Source organism: Schistocerca nitens, unplaced genomic scaffold (genome assembly GCF_023898315.1).
Source record: "Schistocerca nitens isolate TAMUIC-IGC-003100 unplaced genomic scaffold, iqSchNite1.1 HiC_scaffold_340, whole genome shotgun sequence".
In the NCBI taxonomy this organism is placed as follows: domain Eukaryota; kingdom Metazoa; phylum Arthropoda; class Insecta; order Orthoptera; family Acrididae; genus Schistocerca; species Schistocerca nitens.
The window spans coordinates 330358-357535 of NW_026045874.1; the positions used below are offsets into that span (position 1 = coordinate 330358).

At 45.1% G+C, this 27178-nt stretch overlaps 2 protein-coding genes across 2 annotated transcripts in view; one reads left to right on the plus strand and one right to left on the minus strand.

Annotated features, from left to right (window-relative positions):
• LOC126227762 (uncharacterized) overlaps nt 1-27178 on the plus strand; it is a 932351-nt gene that overhangs the window by 167365 nt on the left and 737808 nt on the right. The window lies entirely within an intron of this gene.
• LOC126227757 (poly [ADP-ribose] polymerase tankyrase-1-like) overlaps nt 1-27178 on the minus strand; it is a 63134-nt gene that overhangs the window by 6890 nt on the left and 29066 nt on the right. Inside the window, exon 2 of the mRNA XM_049942244.1 lies at nt 10452-10986. Coding sequence (XP_049798201.1) covers nt 10452-10975 — 524 coding nt within the window. The 5' untranslated portion in view covers nt 10976-10986. The remainder of the gene's footprint in view (nt 1-10451; nt 10987-27178) is intronic.

Consider the following 27178-nt stretch of genomic DNA (forward strand, 5'->3'; position numbering starts at 1 on the left):
AAAGGTAAAACACCCAGAGAGGTAGATACGACATGGAGGCAAGAGTTAAAAAGCAAGGAACCTTCATTTTATTTGTCGACATTTAAAAAGCCTTTGAGAATGTAAAATGGTGCAACACATATGACATTCTCAAAAAAAACCTAATTGTAAGATATATGGAAAGTCAGGCAATATACAATATTGTATGCACTATAATCAACAGGGGAAAAATAAGAACGGAAGAATGAAGTACCGTGATTAAAAAAGTGCAGGACAGGGATGCAGTGGTTCTTCCCAGTTGTTTAAAGTGAACATCAATGATCGATGGTGGAACAGAAGAAAGTTCCAGGAATGGAATTAAAATCCTAAGGGAAAGGTTTCTGCTGATACGATTCGCTGATGCCATTGCTGTGTACCACGAAAGAGCGAAAGAATTATAAGAGGTGTTAAGTGGAATGAACACTTTAATCATCACAGGATTAGGATTTATAAACGAAAGGAAAAGTGAAGTATTGGCAGTAGGAGAAATAACATTGGTGGCAAATTTTACATTAAAATTAGTGGCCACAAAGTAGACGAATTGAGGGGATTCTACTACACTGGAAGCAAACAGACATAAGAGACGAAGCGAAGTTGTTACAAACAGTAATGTAGCACAGGAAAATAGGACATTCATCGAAAAACAAGGCCTCTAAGTCTTAATTTGGGGAAGAAATATCTGAGAATGTACGTTTGGAACACAGTATTGTATGAAAATGAATCACGAATTGTGGGGAAAACATGGAAAGAAGAGAATGAGTGCATTCAAAATGGGGTGCTATAGAAGGACTTTGAAAATTAGGTGAATTCGTAAGAGAGGAACTGTAAGTTCTCTGCAGAATAGCTGAGAACAGCAATATGTGGAAAACAGTGACATGAAAAAGGAATAGGATGATAGGACTTGTGCAAAGACATCAGCGAATAACTTGCACTGTACTACAGAAAGCTGTAAAGGATAATAAACAGGGGAAGACAGATTGTAATTGTATGGTACTTCAGGGAGCTGTGGAGGGTAAAAACAACAGGGAAAGACGGAGATTTCAATGGCATGATGGATAAACACAATAGGGAGAGAGAGATTGCAATGCTCTGTGTTCAAACTTTCCCTTACTGCAGCATTCCAATACCGCGTGATTATTATATATTCATCGCTTTTTATACACGAAGTTAGCTGTTCATTGTTGTCATATACTCGTCCTGTCACTAAACCTTCCGCACGTGATGCTGCATTATTGTTGACATCAGTTTGGAGATTGTGATGACAAATCACTGGACTGTTCACAATAACTCACTGTTTGCCCTATCTTCCGATTCATACCTAACCTTTCATGATACAACTCTCTCATCCTGTTCATATATTCCGTTATTCGTCTTTCACTTCACTGAGCACGACTAAATCTAGTGTGGCCAATTACATTTACTTTTTCGATCTTCTACCATCCCTACGACATAATGGTGGTGGTGGTGGTGGTGGTGGTGGTGGTGGTGGCGGTGTGTGTGTGTGTGTGTGTGTGTGTGTGTGATGAATGTTTGCAATTTATGATACTGTGGAGTGTAAGCTGTTTTCTGAGCTTCCTATTAATGTGCATACAGGCGGCGTGAATGCTGAATTCTAAGAGGAATTGATGTTAAGCATACAACAAAAAAGCATTGTATTAATGTATGATGTGAAATTGTGCTTATATTGGAACAGTTAAATATTTTACGCATCTGCAGCATTTTAAAAGTAAATCAATTTAAGATTGGGAGGGCAGGGTGTGAAGAATGCACCAAAAGGGTGTGAAGTATTGGGCAGAGAATGATCTTATGTCATCAGTAACAACAAGAATCTGTTGTACATCATTAAGAGTAGAAGAGGTGGGAAAAAAATCAGCCACCGAGTTTCAAACCAAAGGTTTATTTAGCCCTTGGTCCAGGTTACGATATTTCTAAAAAATCTTCTTCAGAATAAGTCGGTCCTATAAACGTATACAAAAGGTTACAAACTATTTTTACGTATCTAACAAAATATCAATAATCGCGAAATATTTGTAAGGTAAGTGTACTCAATAGTTACACCACAGGGTGGTAAATTACATTAGCTGAAGCTGAGCGGCTATTGCCTAATACATAATTGATGTGAAAACGAGAAACATCACATACCATGGCTTAGGGACAGCAGCCAGAATAAATTCAGCGTATGTCAGAATAAATGCACAAATGTATTCGCCCATTGGTAAAGGCTCTTGTCTATATAAAATTATAACGTGAGTCCAAAGGATAAAATATTTGGTAACCTAAGTATTCAGCATTTCAGAGAAAGGTCAACTGTTCACAAGTACAGGCTCAATCGATGAGGAAAATTTGGGGTGCGGAGGGTGCTAAGTACATGTGCGTAAGAAGTACGCTTGGATTGCGTTCAGTAACAGCATTTTACATTAAAGTAAGAATGAAAATTTCCACTACCAGGCTACTAACAAGCGATAAATTTACAGATATACATTACGCATAAAATCTATAACACATTTGCTGACAGAGTAATACTGTATGTAAATTCAGCGTGCAGAAGAGAGTTCTATTTACAAAGCACCACTGTTAAAAATACATGGGTAAGGAGCAAAGACAACGTCACTAAAAAGAGAAACTTACGCTTAACACTACTGAAGCTTAAGCAATAAAGAAAAATTGGAATGCAGCAGGCGGTATATACTGCATCTTGTTGGTAGCAATTAACGTAATTTTACATTAAAGCAAAGTGACATTCTCTTATAGAAGACTAGTGATAAGCAATACTCTTAGAGGTATGCATTAAATACAAAATTATCTGTGAAACATGTATGCACCAGAGTGAGACTGCACGTAAATGTAATGTGGGGAAGATAAGAATTCTATTATAAAAAATTGCTTCTGTTTCGGAAAAGTGGAGGAAAGAATAAAATGGATAAAGGTACAACATAAAAAAATGAGAATCTTCTGCTTAACTGTACTAATTCAGTTTTTCTTTTCGGAATGCCAACTGTAGGAACATGTGATGAAAAAGCCACGAAAAACGAAACCCAGTAATATGAAATGTCAGTAGCTCAACAATAGAGAAAAAAATATTTTGAAGAAAACGGTGCGCATTCGCCGATGTTAGCGGAGATCGGTAAACACGTCTTACGTGTCCGCGAGCGGTATTTTAAAGCCAGCAAGGGAGTGCTCACTCGCGTATTGCAACTGATAGTTCAAAATGTTACCGTCTCTCTAACAGGATGTTTATAAATTTGAAGTTTTTCTAGTAAATCTAATTTTCAGCCTTATTTTCTTACGTAAAGTTACGGTTTCTTCTAATTACCTTGGAGAATGGTGCAAGGTGGCTATTTTTTGATGACGTTATTGAATAGATTCAGGAAACCTGCGTTTCTCTGCATCTGTAGATTTAGAGAAAGCTTTTGACAATGTTGACTGGAATACTCTCTTTCAATTTCTGAAGGTGGTAGGGGTAAAATACAGGGAGCGAAAGGCTATTTACAAACTGTACAGAAACCAGATGGCAATTATAAGAGTCCAGGCGCATGTAAGGGAAGCAGTGGTTGGGAAGGGAGTGAGACAGGGTTGTAGCCTCTCCCCGATGTTATTCAATCTGTATATTGAGCAAGCAGTAAAGAAAACGAAAGAAAAATTCGGAGTAGGAATTAAAATCCATGGAGAAGAAACAAAAACTTTGAGTTTCGCCAACGACATTGTAATTCTGTCAGAGACAGCAAAGGACCTAGAAGAGCAACTGAACGGAATGGGCAGTGTCTTGAAAGGAGGATATAAGATGAACATCAACAAAAGCAAAACGAGGATATGGAATGTGGTCGAATTAAATCGGGTGATGCTGAGGGAATTAGATTAGGAAATGAGACACTTAAAGTAGTAAAGGAGTTTTGCTATTTGGGGAGCAAAATAACTGATGATGGTCGAAGTAGAGAGGATATAAAATGTAGACCGGCAATGGCAAGGAAAGCGTTTCTGAAGAAAAGAAATTTGTTAACTTCGATTATAGATTTAAGTGTCAGGAAGTCGTTTCTGAAAGTATTTGTATGGAGTGTAGCCATGTATGGAAGTGATACGTGGACGATAAATAGTTTAGACAGGAAGAGAATAGAAACTTTCGAAATGTGGTGCTACAGAAGAATGCTGAAGCTTAGATTGGTAGATCACATAACTAATGAGGAGGTATTGAATAGAATTGGAGAGAAGAGAAATTTGTGGCACAACTTGACTAGAACGAGGGATCGGTTGGTAGGATATGTTCTGAGGCATCAAGGGATCACCAATTTAGTATTGGAGGGAGGCAAAGAGATGAATACACTAAACAGATTCAGAAGGATGTGGGTTGCAGTAGGTACTGGGAGATGAAGAAGCTTACACAGGATAGAGTAGCATGGGGAGCTGCATCAGAGCAGTCTCTGGACTGAAGACACAACAACAACATAGAATGTGTTAATATTTGTAAAGGAAAATGATGTATTTGAAAAATTATGGTCAGAGAAATAGTTGTAAAGCAACGGTATCTGTGTCTGCGATGGTAGCACAGTGGAGTCGTAGAATCTTTGAAAGTCAGTAGTGGATATCTGCGTGATTCGTTAAGTGTGCAGTGTAATGCATGGACACACTTTTGGACCTGTGTGAACTGGAGATTTATTAAGAGGAGGAATGATGACTCAGAACAAAGGGTGGATAGCAAACGGACATAAAAAAAGTTTTGAAATGAAGAACAAGGTATTATTTGATGAGATAAAAGGTTTATTTTTATTTTTCTAGACTTGTGTTGTTGTTCCACTTCTCCATCGTCCCAGTCTAGTGTTTGATAATTATTCTATTGATTGATCTTCTGACTTAATTTACAGTACCATGGAAGTTATTAGATTAAATTAATTTTCATATTAGAGTTCATAATTGGATTTTTTTTTTTTTTTTTTTGCCGGTTCCCTCCTAACTGAAATTTCTGTACTTAAAGGTTAAGTCGTGTATACAGGGTGATCAAAAATCAGTATAAATTTGAAAACGGAATAAATCACGGAATAATGTAGATAGAGAGGTACAAATTGACACACATGCTTGGAATGACATGGGGTTTTATTAGAACCAAAAATATACATAAGTTCAAAAAATGTCCGACAGATGGCGCTTCATCTGATCAGAATAGCAATAATTAGCATAACAAAGTAAGACAAAGCAAAGATGAAGTTCTTTACAGGAAATGCTCAATATGTCCACCATCATTCCTCAACAATAGCTGTAGTCGAGGAATAATGTTGTGAACAGCACTGTAAAGCATGTCCGGAGTTATGGTGAGGCATTGGCGTCGGATGTTGTCTTTCAGCTTCCCTAGAGATGTCGGTCGATCACGATACACTTGCGACTTCAGATAACCCCAATGGCAATAATCGCACGGACTGAGGTCTGGGGACCTGGGAGGCCAAGAATGACGAAACTGGCGGCTGAGCACACGATCATAGCCAAACGACGCGCGCAAGAGATCTTTCAAGCGTCTAGGAATATGGGGTGGAGCGCCATCCTGCATAAACACCGTACATTCCAGCAGGTGTTTATCATCCAGGCTAGGGATGATGCGATTCTGTAACATATCGGCGTACCTCTCACTCGTCACGGTAGCAGTTACAAAACCAGAATCATGCATTTCCTCGAAGAAAAAAGGCCCGATAACTGTAGATGTGGTAAATCCAACCCATACCGTGACTTTCTCGTCGTATAATGGAGTTTCCAAAATAGTTCTAGGATTTTCGGTAGCCCAAATTCTGCAGATGTGGGAGGTGACAGACTCTCGGAGCATGAAATGCTTCGTCGGTCCACAACACGTTACTCAACCAATCGTCATCTTCCGCCATCTTTTGAAACGCCCACACCGCAAATGCCCTCCGCTTCACTAAATCGCCAGGTAACAGTTCACGATGCCGATGGATTTTGTACGGATAGCATCGGAGGGTCCGCCTCAGTGCCAACCCAACCGTAGTGTATGGAATGCCGGTGCGTCGTGCGACTGCACGAGCGCTGACTTCCCCGTGCATAGACGAACCCGCTAGAGTCTCCATTTCTTCCTGAACTGTCTCAGCAACATTACGCCTTGTGCTCGGTCGGCCACTACGGGGTCTATCGTCTAAACAACCCGTGGCCTCGAACTTCGAGATTATTCTCGCGACAGCTGCATTTGTCGACGGACCTTCACCCGTTCGAATCCCCTTCCTATAGCGATATGATCTGAACTAGCACATTCCCCATTCTGATAATACAGCTTCACTAAAAGCGCCTTTACAGGTAACGTCAACATCAACATCAACGTCAACGTCAACTGCTGGCGCAACTGATTCTCTCATTGCAGCTCTTTTTATACACGATTGTCATGTGCAGTAACTGACGTTTTGCTGTCCAGCGCCATCTGTCGGATATTTTGTGAACTTCGTTTTTCTTTTGGTTCTAATAAAACCCCATGTCATTCCAAGTATGTGTGTCAATTTTTACCTATCTACATTATTCCGTGGTTTATTAAGTTCTCAAATTTATACTGACTTTTTGATCACCTGGTATATAGTTAAGGCTCACCGGCCATTTGACCATCTTCTTCTGTGCAGATGCACAAACAGTGCCCGAACTCCTACGGGAATTGGCAAAAAGCCCCGAGTAATGAGTCTAATGAGCAGGGGCACTATGAATATAGTGCGGCGCAATAAGTTGGGAATGTAGGTCTCACGGTAGGCGTGTCAAAGATAAGTCCCTGCAGTCGCACTATTCTCTGTGTCTTCGTGGCTCAGATGGATAGAGCGTCTGCCATGTAAGCAGGAGATCCCGGGTTCGAGTTCCTCCAGGGCACACATTTTCAACTGCCCCCGTTGGCATATCAACGCCTGTTTGCAGCTAGGCGTATTCATTTCACTGTTAAGTCATGTGTTTCATTGGCACACTCTGTCAAGATTATCAACCCAATTTCCCTGGACCAACTATAGTTAGTTTTAAGCAGGATTTGTTTAGCTGTTGCTGAGTCTTGCTGTGTTGCTGTTTCTGCCAGTGCTTCATTTTGCAGGTGAGATTCATAATGTGTGATTGTTTCGTTTCCTTTGCGCAATGTAGGTTCTGTCAGTTTCTTTATTTTACCAGAGCCGTAGGTCAGTGGAGAAATTTTCGTGTGTTTCAGGTTGCAGTGTTACACAGGTCGACATTACTTTTATTATACAGTTACGTTTTTTTTTTCTTGAACAGTTCGCACTGATCAAGTCTACTGAGTGTGAAAATATTGGTTTGCTTATTTATTTGCTTATGAATAAGATCCGTTTTCGGAAACACAGCATTCTCTTCAGTTTCGTGCAAGTGAAATGGCTTTGATTTAACGGCACATTTAGGCTGTCAGTTCACAGTCCCGGGTTTGTATTTACAATAAAACACACACACACACACACACACACACACACATATATATATATATATATATATATATATATATATATATATATATATATATATATATATATATATATATACACTCCTGGAAATGGAAAAAAGAACACATTGACACCGGTGTGTCAGACCCACCATACTTGCTCCGGACACTGCGAGAGGGCTGTACAAGCAATGATCACACGCACGGCACAGCGGACACACCAGGAACCGCGGTGTTGGCCGTCGAATGGCGCTAGCTGCGCAGCATTTGTGCACCGCCGCCGTCAGTGTCAGCCAGTTTGCCGTGGCATACGGAGCTCCATCGCAGTCTTTAACACTGGTAGCATGCCGCGACAGCGTGGGCGTGAACCGTATGTGCAGTTGACGGACTTTGAGCGAGGGCGTATAGTGGGCATGCGGGAGTCCGGGTGGACGTACTGCCGAATTGCTCAACACGTGGGGCGTGAGGTCTCCACAGTACATCGATGTTGTCGCCAGTGGTCGGCGGAAGGTGCACGTGCCCGTCGACCTGGGACCGGACCGCAGCGACGCACGGATGCACGCCAAGACCGTAGGATCCTACGCAGTGTCGTAGGGGACCGCACCGCCACTTCCCAGCAAATTAGGGACACTGTTGCTCCTGGGGTATCGGCGAGGACCATTCGCAACCGTCTCCGTGAAGCTGGGCTACGGTCCCGCACACCGTTAGGCCGTCTTCCGCTCACGCCCCAACATCGTGCAGCCCGCCTCCAGTGGTGTCGCGACAGGCGTGAAGGGACGAATGGAGACGTGTCGTCTTCAGCGATGAGAGTCGCTTCTGCCTTGGTGCCAATGATGGTGGTATGCATGTTTGGCGCCGTGCAGGTGAGCGCCACAATCAGGACTGCATACGACCGAGGCACACAGGGCCAACACCCGGCATCATGGTGTGGGGAGCGATCTCCTACACTGGCCGTACACCACTGGTGATCGTAGAGGGGACACTGAATAGTGCACGGTACATCCAAACCGTCATCGAACCCATCGTTCTACCATTCCTAGACCGGCAAGGGAACTTGCTGTTCCAACAGGACAATGCACGTCCGCATGTATCCTGTGCCACCCAACGTGCTCTAGAAGGTGTAAGTCAACTACCCTGGCCAGCAAGATCTCCGGATCTGTCCCCCATTGAGCATGTTTGGGACTGGATGAAGCGTCGTCTCACGCGGTCTGCACGTCCAGCATGAACGCTGGTCCAACTGAGGTGCCAGGTGGAAATGGCATGGCAAGCCATTCCACAGGACTACATCCAGCATCTCTACGATCGTCTCCATGGGAGAATAGCAGCCTGCATTGCTGCGAAAGGTGGATATACACTGTACTAGTGCCGACATTGTGCATGCTCTGTTGCCTGTGTCTATGTGCCTGTGGTTCTGTCAGTGTGATCATGTGATGTATCTGACCCCAGGAATGTGTCAATAAAGTTTCCCCTTCCTGGGACAATGAATTCACGGTGTTCTTATTTCAATTTCCAGGAGTGTATATATATATATATATATATATATATATATATATATATATATATATATATATATATCATCAGTTATCTGCTATATTAGCAGGTCCTTTGCCTCTCCATTTTCTGCGATCCATTGCTTCCTTCTTAAGGCTGCTGTATGTTGTACCGTCCATCATGTCATACAGTATCTGGAATCTCTTCCTTCCTCGCTTCCTTTTCCCTTCTACATAACCTACTAAAACTGTTTTTATAAGTCCGTCATTCTTTCTTAATATATGCCCAATCCAATTTCTTTTTCTTCTCTTTATTACATCTAGTAACTGTCTTTTCTCTCCCGCTCTTCTCAGTACCTCTTCATTTTTTACTCTGTCCATCCAACTTATTCTTTGCATCTTCCGCCATGTCCAGATCTCAAAAGCCTCCAGCGTTTCTCTGTCTTTTTTCCTCATAGTCCATGTTTCAGCGCCATCTAGAAGAACACTCCATACAAGACATTTTATGAGTCTCTTTCTGAGTTCTCTGTCCAGACCGCTGCAGAAAATTCTCCTTTTCTTATAAAACGCCTCTTTTGCCATTGCTATCCTTGTTTTAATTTCTGTGGTGCACTTCCAGTCGGTGTCTATCCTGCTTCCAAGATACTTAAAATTTTGCACCTGTTCTAGTGTTTCTCCATTCAGCACAATTTTTATTTCCTTATTTCCTCCTATTGACAATACTTTTGTTTTATTTGTGTTAATTTTCATTCCATATTTTTTTCCGTTAGTTGCAATGGTGTCCACCAAATCCTGTAACTCTTTTTCCCCTGTGGCTAGAAGGACCATGTCATCAGCAAATCACAAACACCCTACTCTTCTTCCTCCAATTTCTACTCCTTTGTCATCTAATGAGCATTGGTCAATCATATTTTCCAAGTACAGGTTGAAAAGAGTATATATATATATATATATATATATATATATATATATATATATATATATATATAAAACGGGTGAGCACATTATGCTGCCAGAATGAGACTTTCACTCTGCAGCGGAGTGTGCGCTGATATGAAACTTCCTGGTAGATTAAAACTGTGTGCAGGACCGAGACTCGAACTCGGGACCTTTGCCTTCCGCAGGCAAGTGCTCTACCGACTGAGCTACCCAAGCACGACTCACGCCCCGTCCTCACAGCTTTACTTCTGCCAGTACCTCGTCTCCTACCTTCCAAACTTTACAGAAACTCTCCTGCGAATCTTGCAGAACTAGCGCTCCTGGAAGAAAGGATCTCATTCCGGGAACATACCCCAGGCTGTGGCTAAGCCATATCTCCGCAATATCCTTTCTTCCAGGAGTGCTAGTTCTGCAAGGTTCGCAGTAGAGCCTCTGTAAAGTTTGTAAGGTAGGAGACGAGTTACTGGCAGAACTAAAGCTGTGAGGACGGGGCGTGAGTCGTGCTCGGGTAGCTCAGTCGGTAGAGCACTTGCCCGAGTTCGAGTCTCGGTCCGGCACACAGTTTTAATCTGCCAGGAAGTTTCATGTTACGCCGTGCTTACCTGTATTCTGGCGACGGCTCACCGAGCAGCCGACTCACTTCGGCCACTTCATCAGGGTGGTTGAGGACTGCATCGGCCCAGCCCTGTGTGGCTAACACTTGCAAGTTGGCCTTTATGAAGGCGACAGCGGCCTCTGTGAGGCTGAGACACGAGTGCCCGACTGCCAGCACCGCTGTGGCTGCCGCGTTCTCCACTGTCAGCTGAGCGGCCAGCTCCCGCTCACAGTCTCCCTTCAGCCCGGGGACACAGTCGGTGTCCGCAGCTGCCGGTAGAGCGGCCATACTAGACAGCCGGGGGGCCCGGAGGGAATACACGTAGGCCGGCAGCTCCCGGAGTGCTGGACCCTCCACGTCGGGGACCGCGACCTCTCTGCCACTGGCCTCCGGCGTGTCGTGCTGGAACGTGGCTGCGAACAAGGAGCTCCCGCCTGCCTGGAGACGCGTGTCGCCCGCCACCGGCGTCACCTCCTCACTGTCCCCCCTGCCTGCGGCCGCAGCCTCCTGCATCTCGTTGGCAGCTGCCATTGTGGACGGTTCTGAAACAAAATTAGAATCATATTAATACCGTCAGCTGCCGACGGGCGTTGATATATATCGACGGGGACAGGTGAAAATGTGTGCCCCGACCGGGACTCGAACTTGGGATCTCCTACTTACATGGCACATGCTCTATACATTTTTTTTTTAGAAAATTTTAATTCAATATTTGTTCATTATAATTTCTACTTGACAAAAAATAGAACTTCAATAAAAGTAAGAAAAGGTTTCCTGTAAGAGAGATTCGAACCACTCTCCACTTACCAGACATCGACGGTGTTTATATCCAGGGTGTCCCAGCTATCTTGTCCACCCAAAATATCTGTGGAACAATAACAGCTATTGGAAAACGACTTTCACCGGTATCAATGTAGGGCTGGGGCCCATGAATGTACATATTTGGAAACATTCTAAAACGAAAGCATATGTGTTTTTTAACACAAACTTTGTTTTTTTAAACGTACCTCCTATATTTTTTCTTCAGCAATCCATAGCATGACAAAGCACATACCCAATGGCGTTGATTGCATCGCAATATTCCCATTACATCCCGAGATACTGACGCGAAGCTGACGCTTGAAACACCCGACATGCGCTGCTAGCGCACTTCCTGAGGCTCAGGCGTGAACCCCATGCTGCCCGTAATCGCGATGTGATTGACATGTGTAATCACACCTCCATACTTATCAAGAGGGACACTTACTTGTCAATGACATCGCGATTATGGGCAGCATGGGGTTCACGCCTGAGCCTCAGGACGTGCGCTAGCAGCGCATGCCGGGTGTTTCAAGCGTCAACTTCGCGTCTCAATATCTCGGGATGTAATGGGAATATTGCGATGCAATCAACGCCATTGTGTATGTACTTTGTCATGCTATGGATTGCTGAAGAAAAAATATAGGAGGTCCATTTAAAAAAAACATAAATTTGTGTTAAAAAACACATGTGCTTTCGTTTTAGAATGATTCCAAATATGTACATTCATGGGCCCCAGCCCTACATTGATACCGGCGAAAGTCGTTTTCCAATAGCTGTTATTGTTCCAGAGATATTTTGGGTGGACAAGATAGCTGGGACAAACCGCTGCAAGAGCAAGATGACGGGTAGGGCAGGGGTCAACACCCGAAGCCTGGCCATCACCAGGAAGAGGATGTAGTGGGTTGGTCTATGTTGTTTTATTTATTTATTTATTTAATTTTTCCTTTTTTAAAATTTTTTTGTAACATTTTTAATTTTTTTGTATTTTTGGATTTCTTTTGGTTTCATTACAAAAAGGATCCTACAACCGCCGTAGCCGAGCGTCCGAGTCGTCTTCTCGTCTGTTGGGAGGGGTTCCCCCATAATCCGTCCGTAGAGGATCAATATGCTCGAGGATTCTTCTTCATTTTCAGCGTCTCATACCCGGAACGCCGCAGTGAGCAGGAGGATCCGTAAATAATGAAGCTAAATAATTTGCGAAACGGGTTCTGTACTTCGGGTGGCGGCTGAAAGCTGCACATGTCGTCATCAATAGGGACAAAAGTCGAGTGGGCCTTTGGGAGCTTCACAAAATATGTAGTAAAGGGCCACGCCTTTTAGCCAGCCAACGGCGTTCGTCCTGGTTGATGGAAAGTATACGCCGTCGGGGCGCAGTGCATCATCCGGGGAGATAGACTCCGGCAATTGCCGCAAGAGCAATGCCAGCATGCGCTGGGTCAGTAGCCAGCACTCGCTGGTCGCGGCACAAGTCAGACGGTGTGTGATCCATCTGTGCCACCGAGGGCACAGAGGATAGCGCGACTGCAGGGACTTATCCCTTGCACGGTCCCTGTGAGACCCACATTCTCACCTTGTATGTCCACACACTACGTACGTAGCGTGCCACCCCAACACACTCATGACTCGTGGAAGGCATTCTAACCAAGTCCCATAAGATTTCGACGAATGTGTGTGCATCCGCACAGAAGAAAAAGGTCATGGCCGGTATTGCCACAACTATATATTTATACGGATACGGTGTCTGTTCTTTTGGACATGTCCGAAACAGTATCATTCTAATTTCGTTCTAGGCGGCTGCAGGTCATCAATGGTGTCTGTCCGAAAGAACAGACACCATTTCCATATAAGTATATAGTTCTGAAACAAGTCGTCAGTGATCAGGGCTTTGCCCTTATGCAATACCGTGGTCTAGCGGTTCTAGGCGCACAGCCCGGAACCACGCGACTGCTACGGTCGCAGGTTCGAATCCTGCCTCGGGCATGGATGTGTGTGATGTCCTTAGGTTAGTTAGATTTAAGTAGTTCTAAGTTCTAGGGGACTGATGACCACAGATGTTAAGTCCCATAGTGCTCAGAGCCATTTGAACCATTTATGCAATACCCTCAGGTGCACGTAGACCTGTGACAAGCAACAAACAGCTGGCAAATGTAACCCGTTACCAAGTAAGTTACAACACTGTGATATGCTTCTGTTTCAGGCAGATGCCACAGGTGTACAGCTACAGATCTTGAACAACACAATATCAGCTGTTGTGCAAGAGTAAAAGTACACGTTAACACCTAACTTTTGACACCTAGCGGATTTATTGGTTACTTTTCTTCGAATGCTGTTAAATGTAATCTGGAGGCGGTAATCTGAAATATGTCGCACTGAATCTATTGTGCTGTGTTGGTAAAATCTGGCATCAGGGTCGCGAGCACACCATCGGTTGGGCCAATTTTAAGGAGCTTTTGCTCCACATACATACAGAGTCGATGAGCAATGTGCACAGATCATGGCATGCACAGCTAGCCTTTACCATACAAGTTTACGTCAATGCCACCAGGTGCTAGCACATTCCTTAGATATGCCAATTCACTCACTACATAGTAAAGTTAGATCGGACATCAGTATGTGATATTTATACTGACAGAAAAACCTATTTTGTGGCATTCTGAGTAAGTTTTGGATTGTATCATACAGTAATCAATTGTGGCGCCGAGAACCGTAAAGCACACCATCGTCGATTGTGACAATCTAGCATTTATTTACGCTTCTTTTTGTAGACTCCCGTCACCAGTTAAGTGAAGGCCTCGTCGCTATTGCTGTGGAGGCCGAGTTGCCACCGCTGTTACGGCAGGCCGAGCTCGTGGGCTCACGGCACAGCGCATGGTGCAGTACACTGGTAAGACAATTCCTCCCTGCCGCTGTTACGCCGCTATACCCCAGGGTCAGGTAACAGGACAAGAGAACGAAGGTTCTGCAAATCTCCAACAAATTACACTACTGCCCATTAAAATTGCTACACCACGAAGATGTGCTACAGAAGCGAAATTTAACCCACAGAAAGAAGATGCTGTGATATGCAAATCATTAGCTTTTTAGAGCATTCACACAAGGTTGGCGCAGGTGGCAACACCTACAACGTGCTGACATGAGGAAAGTTTCCAACCGATTTCTCATACAGAAACAGCAGTTGACCGGCGTTGCCTGGTGAAACGTTGTTGTGATGCCTCGTAAGGAGGAGAAATGCGTACCATCACGTTTCCGACTTTGATAAAGATCGGATTGTAGCCTATCGCGATTGCGGTTTATCGTATCGCGACGTTGCTGCTCGCGTTTGTCGAGATCCAATGACTGTTAGCAGAATATGGAATCGGTGGGTTGGGAGGGTAATACGGAACGCCGTGCTGGATCCCCACGGAATCTTATCACTAGCAGTCGAGATGACAGGCATCTTATCCGCACGGCGGTAACGGATCGTGCAACCACGTCTCGATCCCTGAGTCAACAGATGCGGACGTTTGCAAGACAACAACCATCTGCACGAACAGTTCGACGACGTTTGCAGCAGCACGGACTATCAGCTCGGAGACCGAGGCTGCGGTTACCCTTGACTCTGCATCATAGACAGGAGCGGCTGCGATGGTGTACTCAACGACGAACCTGGGTGCACGAATGGCAAAACGTCATTTTTTCGGATGAATCCAGGTTCTGTTTACAGCATCGTGATGTTCGCATCCATGTTTGGCGACATCGAGGTCAACGCACATTGGAAGCGTGCATTCGTCATCGCCATACTGGCGTATCACCCGGCGTGATGGTATGGGGTTACACGTTTCGGTCACCTCTTGTTCGCACTGACGGCACTTTGAACAGTGCACGTTACATTTCAGATGTGTTACGACCCGTGGCTCTACCCTTCATTCGATCCCTGCGAAACCCTACATTTCAGCAGGATAATGCACGACCGCATGTTGTAGGTCCTGTACGGGCTTTTCTGGATGCAGAAAATGTTCGACTGCTGCCCTGGCCAGCACATTCTCCAGATCTCTCACCAACTGAAAACGTCTGGTCAATGGTGGCCGAGCAACTGGCTCGTCACAATACGCCAGTTACTAGTCCTGATGAACTGTGGTATCGTGTTGTACCTGTGGTATCGTGTTGTACCTGTGGTATCGTGTTGTACCTGTGGTATCGTGTTGTACCTGTACACGCCATCCAAGCTCTGTTTGACTCAGTGCCCAGGCGTATCAGGGCCGTTATTACGGCCAGAGCCGGCCGCGGTGGTCTCGCGGTTCTAGGCGCGCAGTCCGGAACCGTGCGACTGCTACGGTCGCAGGTTCGAATCCTGCCTCGGGCATGGATGTTTGTGATGTCCTTAGGTTAGTTAGGTTTAAGTAGTTCTCAGTTCTAGGGGACTAATGACCACAGTAGTTGAGTCCCATAGTGCTCAGAGCCATTTGAACCATTACGGCCAGAAGTGGTTGTTCTGGGTAGTGATTTCTCAGGATCTATGCACCCAAATTGCGTGAAAGTGTAATCATATGTCAGTTCTAGTGTAATATATTTCTCCAATGAATACCCGTTTATCATCTGCATTTCTTCTTGGTGTAGCAATTTTAATGGCAGGTAGTGTAGTAACAAAGTCACACAAATGAGTTAAAAACGTTTAATTACCTTTGTGACTTGTTGAATGATTAAATCTGCAACACTGCTTGTAATAAAAGGCAAAAAAGTCCCTCAATGGCTAAGTGCAAATAATTGTAGGTAAACTTCAAAGTACATAGCAATGCAATTTACGATAATTGTCTCTTAATTTCTAAGAGTTCACTAAACGATGTTCCGTCTCTGCGCCAGCCCCGGGCGATGATCTATAACCACGTGGGTGAGACCTGCTCTTCTGAGTGGGCTTCTGTCCCTTGTCTGGTCATTGGCATTGGCGAAGTCGATATCTTCATCGTCACCGTCACCCGTGGCGGTGGTGGAATTCGCGCGAATGGAGAGTCTCTACGGCACTCGCTCCACATCGCATCTTTGCCCCTGTGGTGCTTTGGCCCTGGCTGTGTATTGTTCGGACGACACAGCACTTCTGACATCTGTTGATCTTACGGCGGGTCTGTTTTATCAGTACTGTAAGCCCACATTGTACGTACATATCAACATTCCGAAAAAGCTGTCTCACTGGTTCCTCACTAAAATGTGGGATCAAAGACGGTGTACGTTTGGCCTTTATGGTTGTCAGCACCTCATTTGTATTCTAGTCGAGTGACCTTGTCGGTAGATCGTACTACCTGAACTTACTGACGTCCGCAAATGGCAGTTTGTGTCTGCAGTCGGTTGCTTCCTGTGCAGGAATCAGCTTTCCTGTGCATTGTCGACCTGAACTCTGTGGAATCTGTAGTTAGAAGAAAAGGAAATTACCGGGAAAAGTTAACCGCAAAGGAATTAGCACCACCCATACCAGATCCGTTGTCTGAGAGAGTGACGAAATCAAATAACCGTGACTACAAACGAACATTTAACAAAGTTTTGTGTAAGTTGAGTGTAATTTAAGAATGCCTGATTTTCAACCCGGAAGTTAATTCAGTAACTAATACATGTATTAGGGATGTTTTACGTTTGTCTGACAAGATAAAAAATGCACTGAAACTCCCACTTACACAAAAATGCGAAATGGAGAGTAGTGAAAGCTTAAACATTATTTCGTTCTTCTCAAAAATTGCATTTAATTATGTACAAAACAACAAAATTCCACAAAAACTTCTCTTTCTTTTTTCGGACAAGATATGCATATTATTATTATTATCGCTGAAATCGCCGGCTGAAGTTGAAGACGCATGTTGATAAGCGTAACTGCTATGCAGCAGATGCTGTTGAATTGACACTTTCATATTCATCTGAATTTAAAAATTTGTGAACACCCAGAATGTATACTTACTAAACGCTACTGACGATATAAAACTTTTTTTTTTGTTTTTTTGCAGGACATGTCAACAGAAACAGTAGAGATACTATTTCTATAACCTGTAGCTATAGTGCAGTGTCACATGATCACAAAGGTTTCCAAAATGGGCGCCTAGCACAATGAAACAAGCCCAGAAGGGTCTATAGCGTTGTGTCACGGAAAGATTTACCTTCCTTATTATTCAATATATTTAGGAAAACGATATTTTAATACTGTAATCTAAATTAGTCTGCTCTTAACAACTAGTCTATGTTGCAGTGCGGGATTTGATAGGCACAGCCAACCGACCTACTGTTGCCGAAGTTTGGGGTTCGACACCTGGAAATGTTACCTCAGGCCAACTGCCCCAGTCCGTCTGCAACTCCTTCCCAGCTCACCTGTCGTATACGAAGCGTGCGTACGACGAAATGTTGATCCAGTTATAGAGAATGTGCCCTCCACCAACTAACATACGTTTTATCATTTTGGACCTCTTCTCACACTACCACTGCTCTGGAGATGATACTGGCAAGAGGAAAGTTTTCACTTGTATTAAGATCTAATGCTGTGCTAAGGTATTCTCAGTTAGTGTAGGAATACAAAGAACGCCGACAGTGTGTGTGTGTGTGTGTGTGTGTGTGTGTGTGTCTGTGTGTGTCAGTTTGACGCACAGCCACACAGATTGCTGGTCTGCCCGCCAGCCACACCGTAGCAGAGACGCTACCAGCAGAACGACGTCCAAGCTCAGTTTTGTCTGCAGTTTTTCCTCACACGACCTTAAAGAAACTATTCACGAAAAAGAATTGATTCTTTGGTATCTTACAAATGTACTCGTCAGCTACACGACGAACTGCCTATGGTTTCACTAATGTTGGTAGTTATTGTGATATTTAAGGGGGGCAGGACGTCAAATGGGCCGACTTGGAGCACGAGAGGCATCACACGACATTTTAATTTCCACTGTCTATACTTTTACAAATAAATTCGTAAGACTTTGTCAGCATCACCAAGGAGGATTCAGGATTCACAGTCATTGCAGAGGAAGTTCGAAAATATAACAAATTAAATTTTTTTACGTGTGAAATTTCATCATTTTTTACACTTACTAATGTCTACATTTGTTGCTATAGGTACACTTTCCTTCATAAGTTAGATTCTTCGATGAATTTTTCATATCATACATACCATACTTACAGGTGTATGAAACTCTAGAATTTATTAAATTTATGAAAAAACGAATGAGCTGTTATATTTTAAACATCATGTTTAGAAAAAATGTTGTGTCGATTCCCTAAGGTCTCGACACAATGAGTGGCTAGGTGCACGCGAAACTAACGCAGACGGGCGTAAATTCTGAAACAGGAGACTGGATGAAAAACTATAAAGAAAAGAATAGAGATTTTAATATACTTAACTTTAATGTAGTCTTGTTCTTGTTGAAATACATCTCTTGCATAGTAGTAAGCAATTAGCAATGATACACATGGCGCCTTGCTAGGTGGTAACTTAAATCGGCCGCGGTCCTGTAGTACATGTCGGACCCGCGTGTCGCCACTGTGTATTCGCAAACGTAGCGCCACCACAGGGCAGGTCACAAGACACGGACATGACCTCGCCCCAGTTGTACGGACGACATAGCTTGCGACAAGACGTATCACGTCTTCCTCTCATTTGCCGAGAGACAGATTAAATAGCCTTCAGCTAGTCCATCGCTACTACCTAGCAAGTGTGGTGTCTAGCGGTGACACCACAAAAAACACAAATTTTATAGTTAATTACCTCATTTTTTACCACAGTTTTTAATAGATTCGGAAAATTCTAGAGTTTCATACACCTTTAAGTATGGTTTGCATGCTGTGCAAAATTTATCGAAGAATCTCTCTTACTTATGAAGAAAAGTGTACCTATAGCAACAAATGCTGCCATTAGTAAGTGAAAAAAAAATGATGAAATTTCACATGTAAAAAAATTATTTCGTTATGTTTTCGAACTTCCACTGCTAAGAGTGTCAATTCTGAATCCTTCCTGGTCATGCTGACAAAGTTTTATGAATTTATTTGTAAAAGTATAGGCAGTGGAAATTAAAATGTCCTGTGGTGCCTCTCCTGCTCCAAGTCGGCCCGTTTGACGTCCTACCCCCCTTAATGAGCACTTAACTCACTGCACGAAATTTCAATAGTGTGCAAAGAAAAACAAAATCTTTGAATTTGCATTTGGTGCATGTTGCACCATACATTATTGCAACGAAAAAAGCATGCCAAATTTAAAAGAATGCAAAATCCCCAAGATTGGCAAAGTTTTGCAGAAGTTCGAAATATAGCGCGTACTTCAATGCGAGATGCATAATTTCCACAACGAAATTCTTTCTCGAAATGTGGCAGAAAACAAAGACATTCATGTCATACATAAAGACGCAAGACGCAATCAATACTTTCACTGCCCGATAACAACGGTGAAGTCACTGATGACAGTGCCACTAAAGCAGAGTTATTAAACACGGTTTTCCGAAACTCCTTCACCAAAGAAGACGAAGTAAATATTCCTGAATTCCAATCAAGAACAACTGTCAAGATGAGAAACATAGAAGTAGATATACTCGGTGTAACGAAGCAGCTTAAATCACTTTATAAAGGCAAGGCCTCCGGTCCAGATTGTATACCAGTCAGGTTCCTCTCGGAGTATGCCGATAAAATAGCTCCATATTTAGCAATTATATGCAGCCACTCGCTCACAGAAAGATCCGTACCTAAAGACTGGGAAATTGCTCAAGTCACACCAATACCCAAAAAGGGAAGTAGGACTAATCCGCTAAATTACAGGCCCATATCACTAACGTCAATTTGCGGTAGGGTTTTGGAACATATACTGTATTCGAACATTATGAAGTACCTCGAAGAAAACGATTTATTGACACATAGTCAGCACAGATTCAGAAAATATCGTTCTTGTGAAACACAACTAGCTCTTTGTACTCATGAAGCAATGAGTGCTGTCGACAGCGGATGTCAAATTGATTCCACATTTTTAGATTTCCAGAAGGCTTTTGACACCGTTCTTCACAAGCGTCTTCTAACCAAACTGCGTGCCTACGGAATATCGCCTCAGTTGTGCGACTGGATTCGTGATGTGCTGTCAGAAAGGTCACAGTTCGTAGTAACAGACGGAAAGTCATCGAGTAAAACAGAAGTAATACCGGCGTTCCCCAAGGAAGTGTTATAGGCCCTCTATTGATCCTGATCTATATTAACGACATAGAAGACAATCTGAGTAGCCCTGTTAGATTGTTTGCAGATGATGCTGTAATTTACCGTCTTGTAAAGTCATCTGATGACCAAAACGAATTGTAAAATGATTTAGATAAGATATCTGTACGGTGCGAAAAGTGCCAATTGACCCTGAATAAAAAAAATTGTAAAGTTATTCACATGAGTACTAAAATAAATCAGCTAAATTTCGATTACGTGATAAGTCACACAAATCTTAAGGCAGTAAATTCAACTAAATGCTTGGGATTACAATTTCGGATAGCCTAAATTGGAACGATCACATAGATAATATTGTGGGTAGAGCAAACCAAAGACTGCGCTTCATTGGCAGAACACTTAGAAGGTGCAACAAAGACTGCTTAAACCACGCTTTTCCGCCCTATTCTGGAGTATTGCTGTGCGGTGGGGGATCCGCATCAGGTGGGACTGGTGGATGACATCGAAAAAGTTCTAAGAAGGTCAGCTCGTTTTGTAGTATCACGAAATAGGGGAGATAGTGCCACAGACATGATACGTGAATTGGAGTGGCAATCATTAAAACAAAGGCGTTTTTCGTTGCGACGGGACCTTTTCATAAAATTTCAATCACCAGTTTTCTCCTCAGATTGCGAAAACATTCTGTTGGCACCCACCTACATAGGGAGAAACGATCATCACGGTAAAATATGAGAAATCAGGGCTCGCACATAAAAATTTAAGCGCTCGTTTTTTCCGCGTGCCGTTCGAGAGTGGAACGGTAGAGAGACAGCTTGGTTCATTGAACCCTCTGCCAGGCAGTTTATTGTGAATAGCAGAGTAATCACGTAGATGTAGATGGAGATGTAGGCGCTGTGCATCGCGGAGACATTTACTATTGTAATTTCTAGAGAAAACTTTCCGAGAAGAGTCTGACAACATGTACCTTCCCTCTACGTACGTCTCGCGCGCTACTTGCGAGTGGAACTAGCTTAGGGGGCTCGGTGGAACAAAAATACCCTCCACCACACACTATTCCGTAGCTTACGGAGTATGATGTCGATGTAGATGAACAGTTCGAAATATGAAACTGACGTTTTACAAATGACAGCACACAAAGAGGGGAGTATTTTTCCATTCGGTAATCATGCGGATTTTTCTGCTCTCCTGTTTTTTCTTTTTTGTTTTTTTGTTTTTTGTTTTGGTTTTAGGACGCAAAACTGCTATGGTCATTAGCGCCCGGTCCGTGACTTAGGAAACAATAGAAACCGAAAATGGAAAACAGCAGAAATGGGAACGAAACTCAAAAAATTGGAGAAACGAAAAGCAGAAAGAAGGCTTAAAAATCCACTACAGAAGGGGGTTGATGGTCCCCAAAAAAAGCTTCAAATGACTGACGTCATTTCACTGGCACTAATAAACTCGAGAACGCGATCGACCGAGCGCGTGTCATCTGCTAAAATTGACGATATATCAGGCGACAGCTGGAGACGGGCGCGTAACGGAGTAAAATAGGGGCACTCAATTAAAAGGTGTCTTACCGTCCACAGCTGAGAGCAGTGGGGACAGAGTGGGGGAGGATCACCGCTTAAAAGATGTCGGTGGCTAAAAAGACAGTGCCCTATCCGGAGTCTAGTTAAAATTACCTCCTCCCGACGACGCGTTCGGGAGGAAGAGGTCCAAGCACAAGGAAGAACTTTCACGTCCCGCAATTTATTATGGGGAAGTGTCGACCAATGTGCATACCATAAAAGAACAACTCGACGACACAAAACGCTCCGTAGATCGGTGAAGGGAATCGACTGAATAGCTGGCCGAAGAAGAGAGACTGCAGCCTTGGCCGCTGTATCGGCCGCCTCATTCCCATAGATACCAGCGTGTCCCGGGAGCCAGAGGAACGCCACCGAAATGCCCCCCATGTGGAGCAAGCGCAGACAGTCCTGAATCCGGTGGACCAGAGGGTGGACAGGATAAAGAGCTTGGAGATTGAGGAGAGAGCTGAGAGACTCTGAGCAAATAACATACTGTATCCGCTGATGGCGGCGGATGTAGTGGACAGCCTGGAGAACAGCGTAAAGCTCCGCAGTATAAACCGAACACTGGTCGGGAAGCCGAAATTGATTTGGGGTGTCGCCAACAATATAGGCACTCCCTACACCTAACGATGTTTTCGAGCCGTCTGTGTAAATAAATGTGGCGTCCGTCAGTTGTGCACATAGAGCAGCAAATGCCCGACGATAAACAAGTGAAGGGGTACCGTCCTTGGGAAATCGACAAATGTCACGGAGCAGGCAGATCCGGGGACGGAGCCAAGGCGGTGCTGTACCCCAAGTTGTCAAGAAGATTTTAGGAAAGCGGAAGGAAAGAGAATGGAGCAGTTGATGGAAGCGGACTCCTGGTGGTAGTAGGGAGGAAGGGCGGCCTGCATACCCTACATCCAAGGAGGCGTCGAAAAACTTGTCATGGGCTGGATTAGAAGGCGTGGAAGACAGATGGCTAGCATAACGACTCAGAAGGACTGCACGCCGATTGGACAGCGGAGGTTCAGCAGTCTCAGCATAAAGGCTTTCCACAGGGCTGGTGTAAAAAGCTCCAGACACTAAACGTAATCCACGGTGGTGGATAGAGTCGAGACGCCGAAGAATAGACGGCCGAGCAGAGGAGTAGACTATGCTTCCATAGTCCAATTTCGAGCGCACTAAGGCGCGATAGAGGCGGAGAAGGACCATTCGGTCCGCTCTCCAGGAGGTACCATTCAGGACACGGAGGGTGTTGAGGGATCGCAGACAGCGAGCCGAAAGATAGGAAACGTGGAAGGACCAGCACAGTTTTCTGTCAAACATAAGACCCAAGAATTTAGCAACGTCTGAAAACGGAAGGTTGACAGGTCCTAGATGTAAGGAGGGTGGAAGAAACTCCTTACATCGCCAAAAATTAACACAAACGGTCTTACTGGGAGAAAAACGGAAGCCGGTTTCGATGCTCCAAGAGTGGAGGCGATCGAGACATCCTTGAAGACGTCGTTCAAGAAGGCTGGTCCGTTGAGAGCTGTAGTAGATCGCAAAATCGTCCACGAAGAGGGAGCCCGAGACATCAGGAAGGAGACAATCCATAATTGGATTTATGGCAATGGCAAAAAGTACAACACTCATCACGGAGCCCTGGGGTACCCCGTTTTCTTGGGAGAAAGTACGGGAGAGAGTAGTGTTCACCCGCACCCTAAATGTGCGCTCTGCCATAAATTCGCGAAGAAAAAGCGGCAGCCGGCCTCGAAAGCCCCAAGAGAACAGTGTGCGGAGGATGCCTGTCCTCCAACAGGTATCGTATGCTCTCTCCAGATCAAAAAATATTGCTACCGTTTGGCGTTTCCGGAGAAAATTGTTCATGATATAAGTGGAGAGAGCAACAAGATGGTCAACTGCAGAACGATGCTTTCGGAATCCGCATTGGGCAGGTGTTAAAAGACTGCGGGATTCCAGCCACCAAGCTAAACGGTAATTCACCATACGCTCCAAAACCTTACAGACACTACTCGTGAGAGAAATGGGGCGATAGCTAGAGGGTAGATGTTTGTCCTTTCCAGGTTTCGGAACGGAAACGACGATAGCTTCCCGCCATCGTCTGGGAAAAGTACTGTCGGTCCAAATTCGATTATAAAGGCGAAGGAGGTAACGCAGACTATGGGTTGATAAATGCAGCAACATTTGGACGTGGATACCATCCGGTCCTGGGGTGGAGGAGCGAGAAGAAGAGAGTGCATGTTGGAGTTCCCGCATGGAGAAAACAGTATTGTAGCTTTCGCGATTTTGAGAGGAGAAAGCAAGATGTCGCACTTCCGCTGCACGTTTCTTCGGGAGAAACGCTGGCAGGTAATTTGAAGAGCTCGAAATCTCAGCAAAGTGCTGACCCAATGAATTAGAATTTGCGACGGGGTCCACTAATGTATCATGCGTGACAGTGAGCCCAGAGACTGGGGAGAAACTAGGCGCGCCTGAGAACCGTCGTAGCCGACTCCAAACTTCCGAGGAGGGAGTGAAGGTGTTAAATGAGCTAATGAAGAATTTCCAGCTTGCCTTCTTGCTATCGCGGATGACACGACGGCATCGCGCACGGAACTGCTTATAGCGGAGACAGTTGGCCAAAGTAGGATGGTGGCGGAAAACGCGAAGAGCACGTCGCCGCTCACGTATTGCGTCACGGCATGCCTCGTTCCACCAAGGAACTGGGGGGCGCCGGGGCAATTCGGAGGTGCGTGGTATTGAACGTTCCGCAGCTGTAAGAATAACGTCTGTAATATGTGTGACCTCATCGACGACGCTAGGAAAGTGACGGTCAGCGAATGTCGCTAGAGACGAAAAAAGTGTCCAATCGGCTTGGTAAAACTTCCAGCATCGCGGGCGCACATATGGCAGTTGAGGCTGCAGTCTAAGGACACATGGAAAGTGGTCACTCGAGTGTGCATCATCAAGGGCGAACCATTCGAAGCGCCGAGCTAGCGGAACAGTACCGACCACAAGGTCCAAATGAGAGAAATTTGCTGTGGAGGCAGACAAAAATGTGGGGACCCCAGTGTTGAGGCAAGCTAGATCCGCTTGGTGGAAGACGTCTAGCAATAGTGAGCCACGTGGACAAGGATGTGGAGATCCCCAAAGCGGGTGGTGGGCATTGAAGTCCCCAACCAGCAAATAGGCGGGTGGAAGCTGACCAAGAAGATGAAGGAGATCAGCTCGTGCCATTGGTGTGGATGATGGAATGTATACAGTACAAAGAGAGAACGTGTATCCAGAAAGGGAAAGATGGACGGCGACAGCTTGGAAGGAAGTGTTTAAGTGGATTGGGTGATAATGGAGAGTATCATGGAGAAGAATCATGAGTCCTCCATGGGCTGGAGTGCCTTCAACAGAGGGGAGATCATATTGGACGGACTGAAAATGAGGGAGAACAAAGCGGTCATGGGGACGCAGCTTTGTTTCCTGAAGACATCAGATGAAAGGCGAGTAGGAGCGTAAGAGGATCGACAATTCATCCCGAATGGCTCGAATACCACGGATATGCCAGTGGATAATGGACATACGGTGAACAGAAAATGGAGGAATGTGACCAAGGTCGCTGTCAACTCAACGACTGCTCAGAGCTTGCGACCGACAGCATGGAATGGCATTCAGCCGAAGGCAGAAGATCCTGATCCATAGGTTGTTCAGGAGCAGCTCCTGCCACCAGCGATCGGCCGGTTGATCGGCCGCCAGCAGTGCGCCTCGGCGACACAGAAGATGGCCGAGGGCGATTTCCGCCAGGAGGTGCTGTAGATGGGACACGCCTTGGCGGAGAAGGAGATGAACTGGGTTTCTTTGTAGCCTTCTTGGAATTATGATGTTTAGAAGAAGGAGGAACCGATGGTTGTGAAGTTGGGGTACGTAAAAAATCTTCATGAGTGTGCTCTTTTTTCGAAGTCTTGGTGTCTGACTTTTGGGCTCGAGATCCAGCAGAACCCGATGAAGGGCGAGCCATAGAGTGGGCAGGCGAAAGTGGTGAGGTTGAACAGGCGATCTTTGCACTGGCCGATCTGACGACCGTGGTACTAAAGGTGAGGTCGCAAGTCTGCGTGGCCGCCTCCTTTGTTGGCCGAGGAGAAGCAAGGACAGTGCTGTATTTTCCTGTCTGAGGCACGGTGGGCTGGCGACTGGCGAATAATTTTCGAGCAGCAAAGGTCGACACCTTTTCCTTCACTCTGATTTTCTGGATGAGCCTTTCGTCCTTAAAAACGGGGCAATCTCGAGAGGAAGCAGCGTGGTCACCCATGCAGTTGATGCAGCGAGGGGATGGAGGTGGACAGGCACCCTCATGGGCATCCTTGCCACACGTAACACATTTGGCCGGATTGGAACAGGACTGGCTAGTGTGATTGAACCGCTGACACCGATAGCAATGCGTAGGGTTTGGGACGTAAGGGCGAACGGAAATTATCTCATAGCCTGCTTTGATTTTCGATGGGAGTTGAACTTTGTCAAAAGTCAAGAAGACAGTGCGGGTTGGAATGAGGTTCATGTCAACCCTTTTCATAACTCTATGAACAGCCATTACGCCCTGGTCAGACAGGTAATGCTGAATTTCTTCGTCAGACAATCCATCGAGGGAGCATGTATAAACGACTCCACGCGAGGAATTTAAAGTGCAGTGCGGTTCAACTCTGACAGGGAAGGTGTGGAGCAGTGAAGTACGCAGAAATTTTTGTGCCTGGAGGGCACTGACTGTTTCTAACAACAAGGTGCCATTCCGTAATCTGGAACAAGACTTTATAGGACCTGCAATTGCGTCGACACCTTTCTGAATAATGAAAGGGTTGACCGTGGAGAAGTCGTGACCTTCGTCAGACCGAGAAACAACAAGGAACTGTGGCAACGATGGAAGAACTGACTGTGGCTGAGACTCAGTGAACTTACGTTTGTGAGCAGACATAGTGGAAGGTGAGGAAACCATTGCGGAAGAATCCCCCATGATTACCGGCGTCTCCGATGGTGCGCTCCTCCCTTGTGGGGGCCCTCACTGAGGGCACTCCCGCCTTAGGTGATTGTTCACACCTCAGGTCACACCTCCCGACAGACGGACGGAGGGACCAATCGGCACTTTCGAAAGGTATCAGCTCGGGTAATCACCCCTCCCTGGGCCTCGCCGTTACCAGGGGGTACGTACGTGTCCTACCTGTCTACCTGGGGTGGGGAATTACGCGTTACCCCGTCACCGGCTATGCACAAAAGGGCGTGGGTCGGCCTTCAGACACGCACAGGG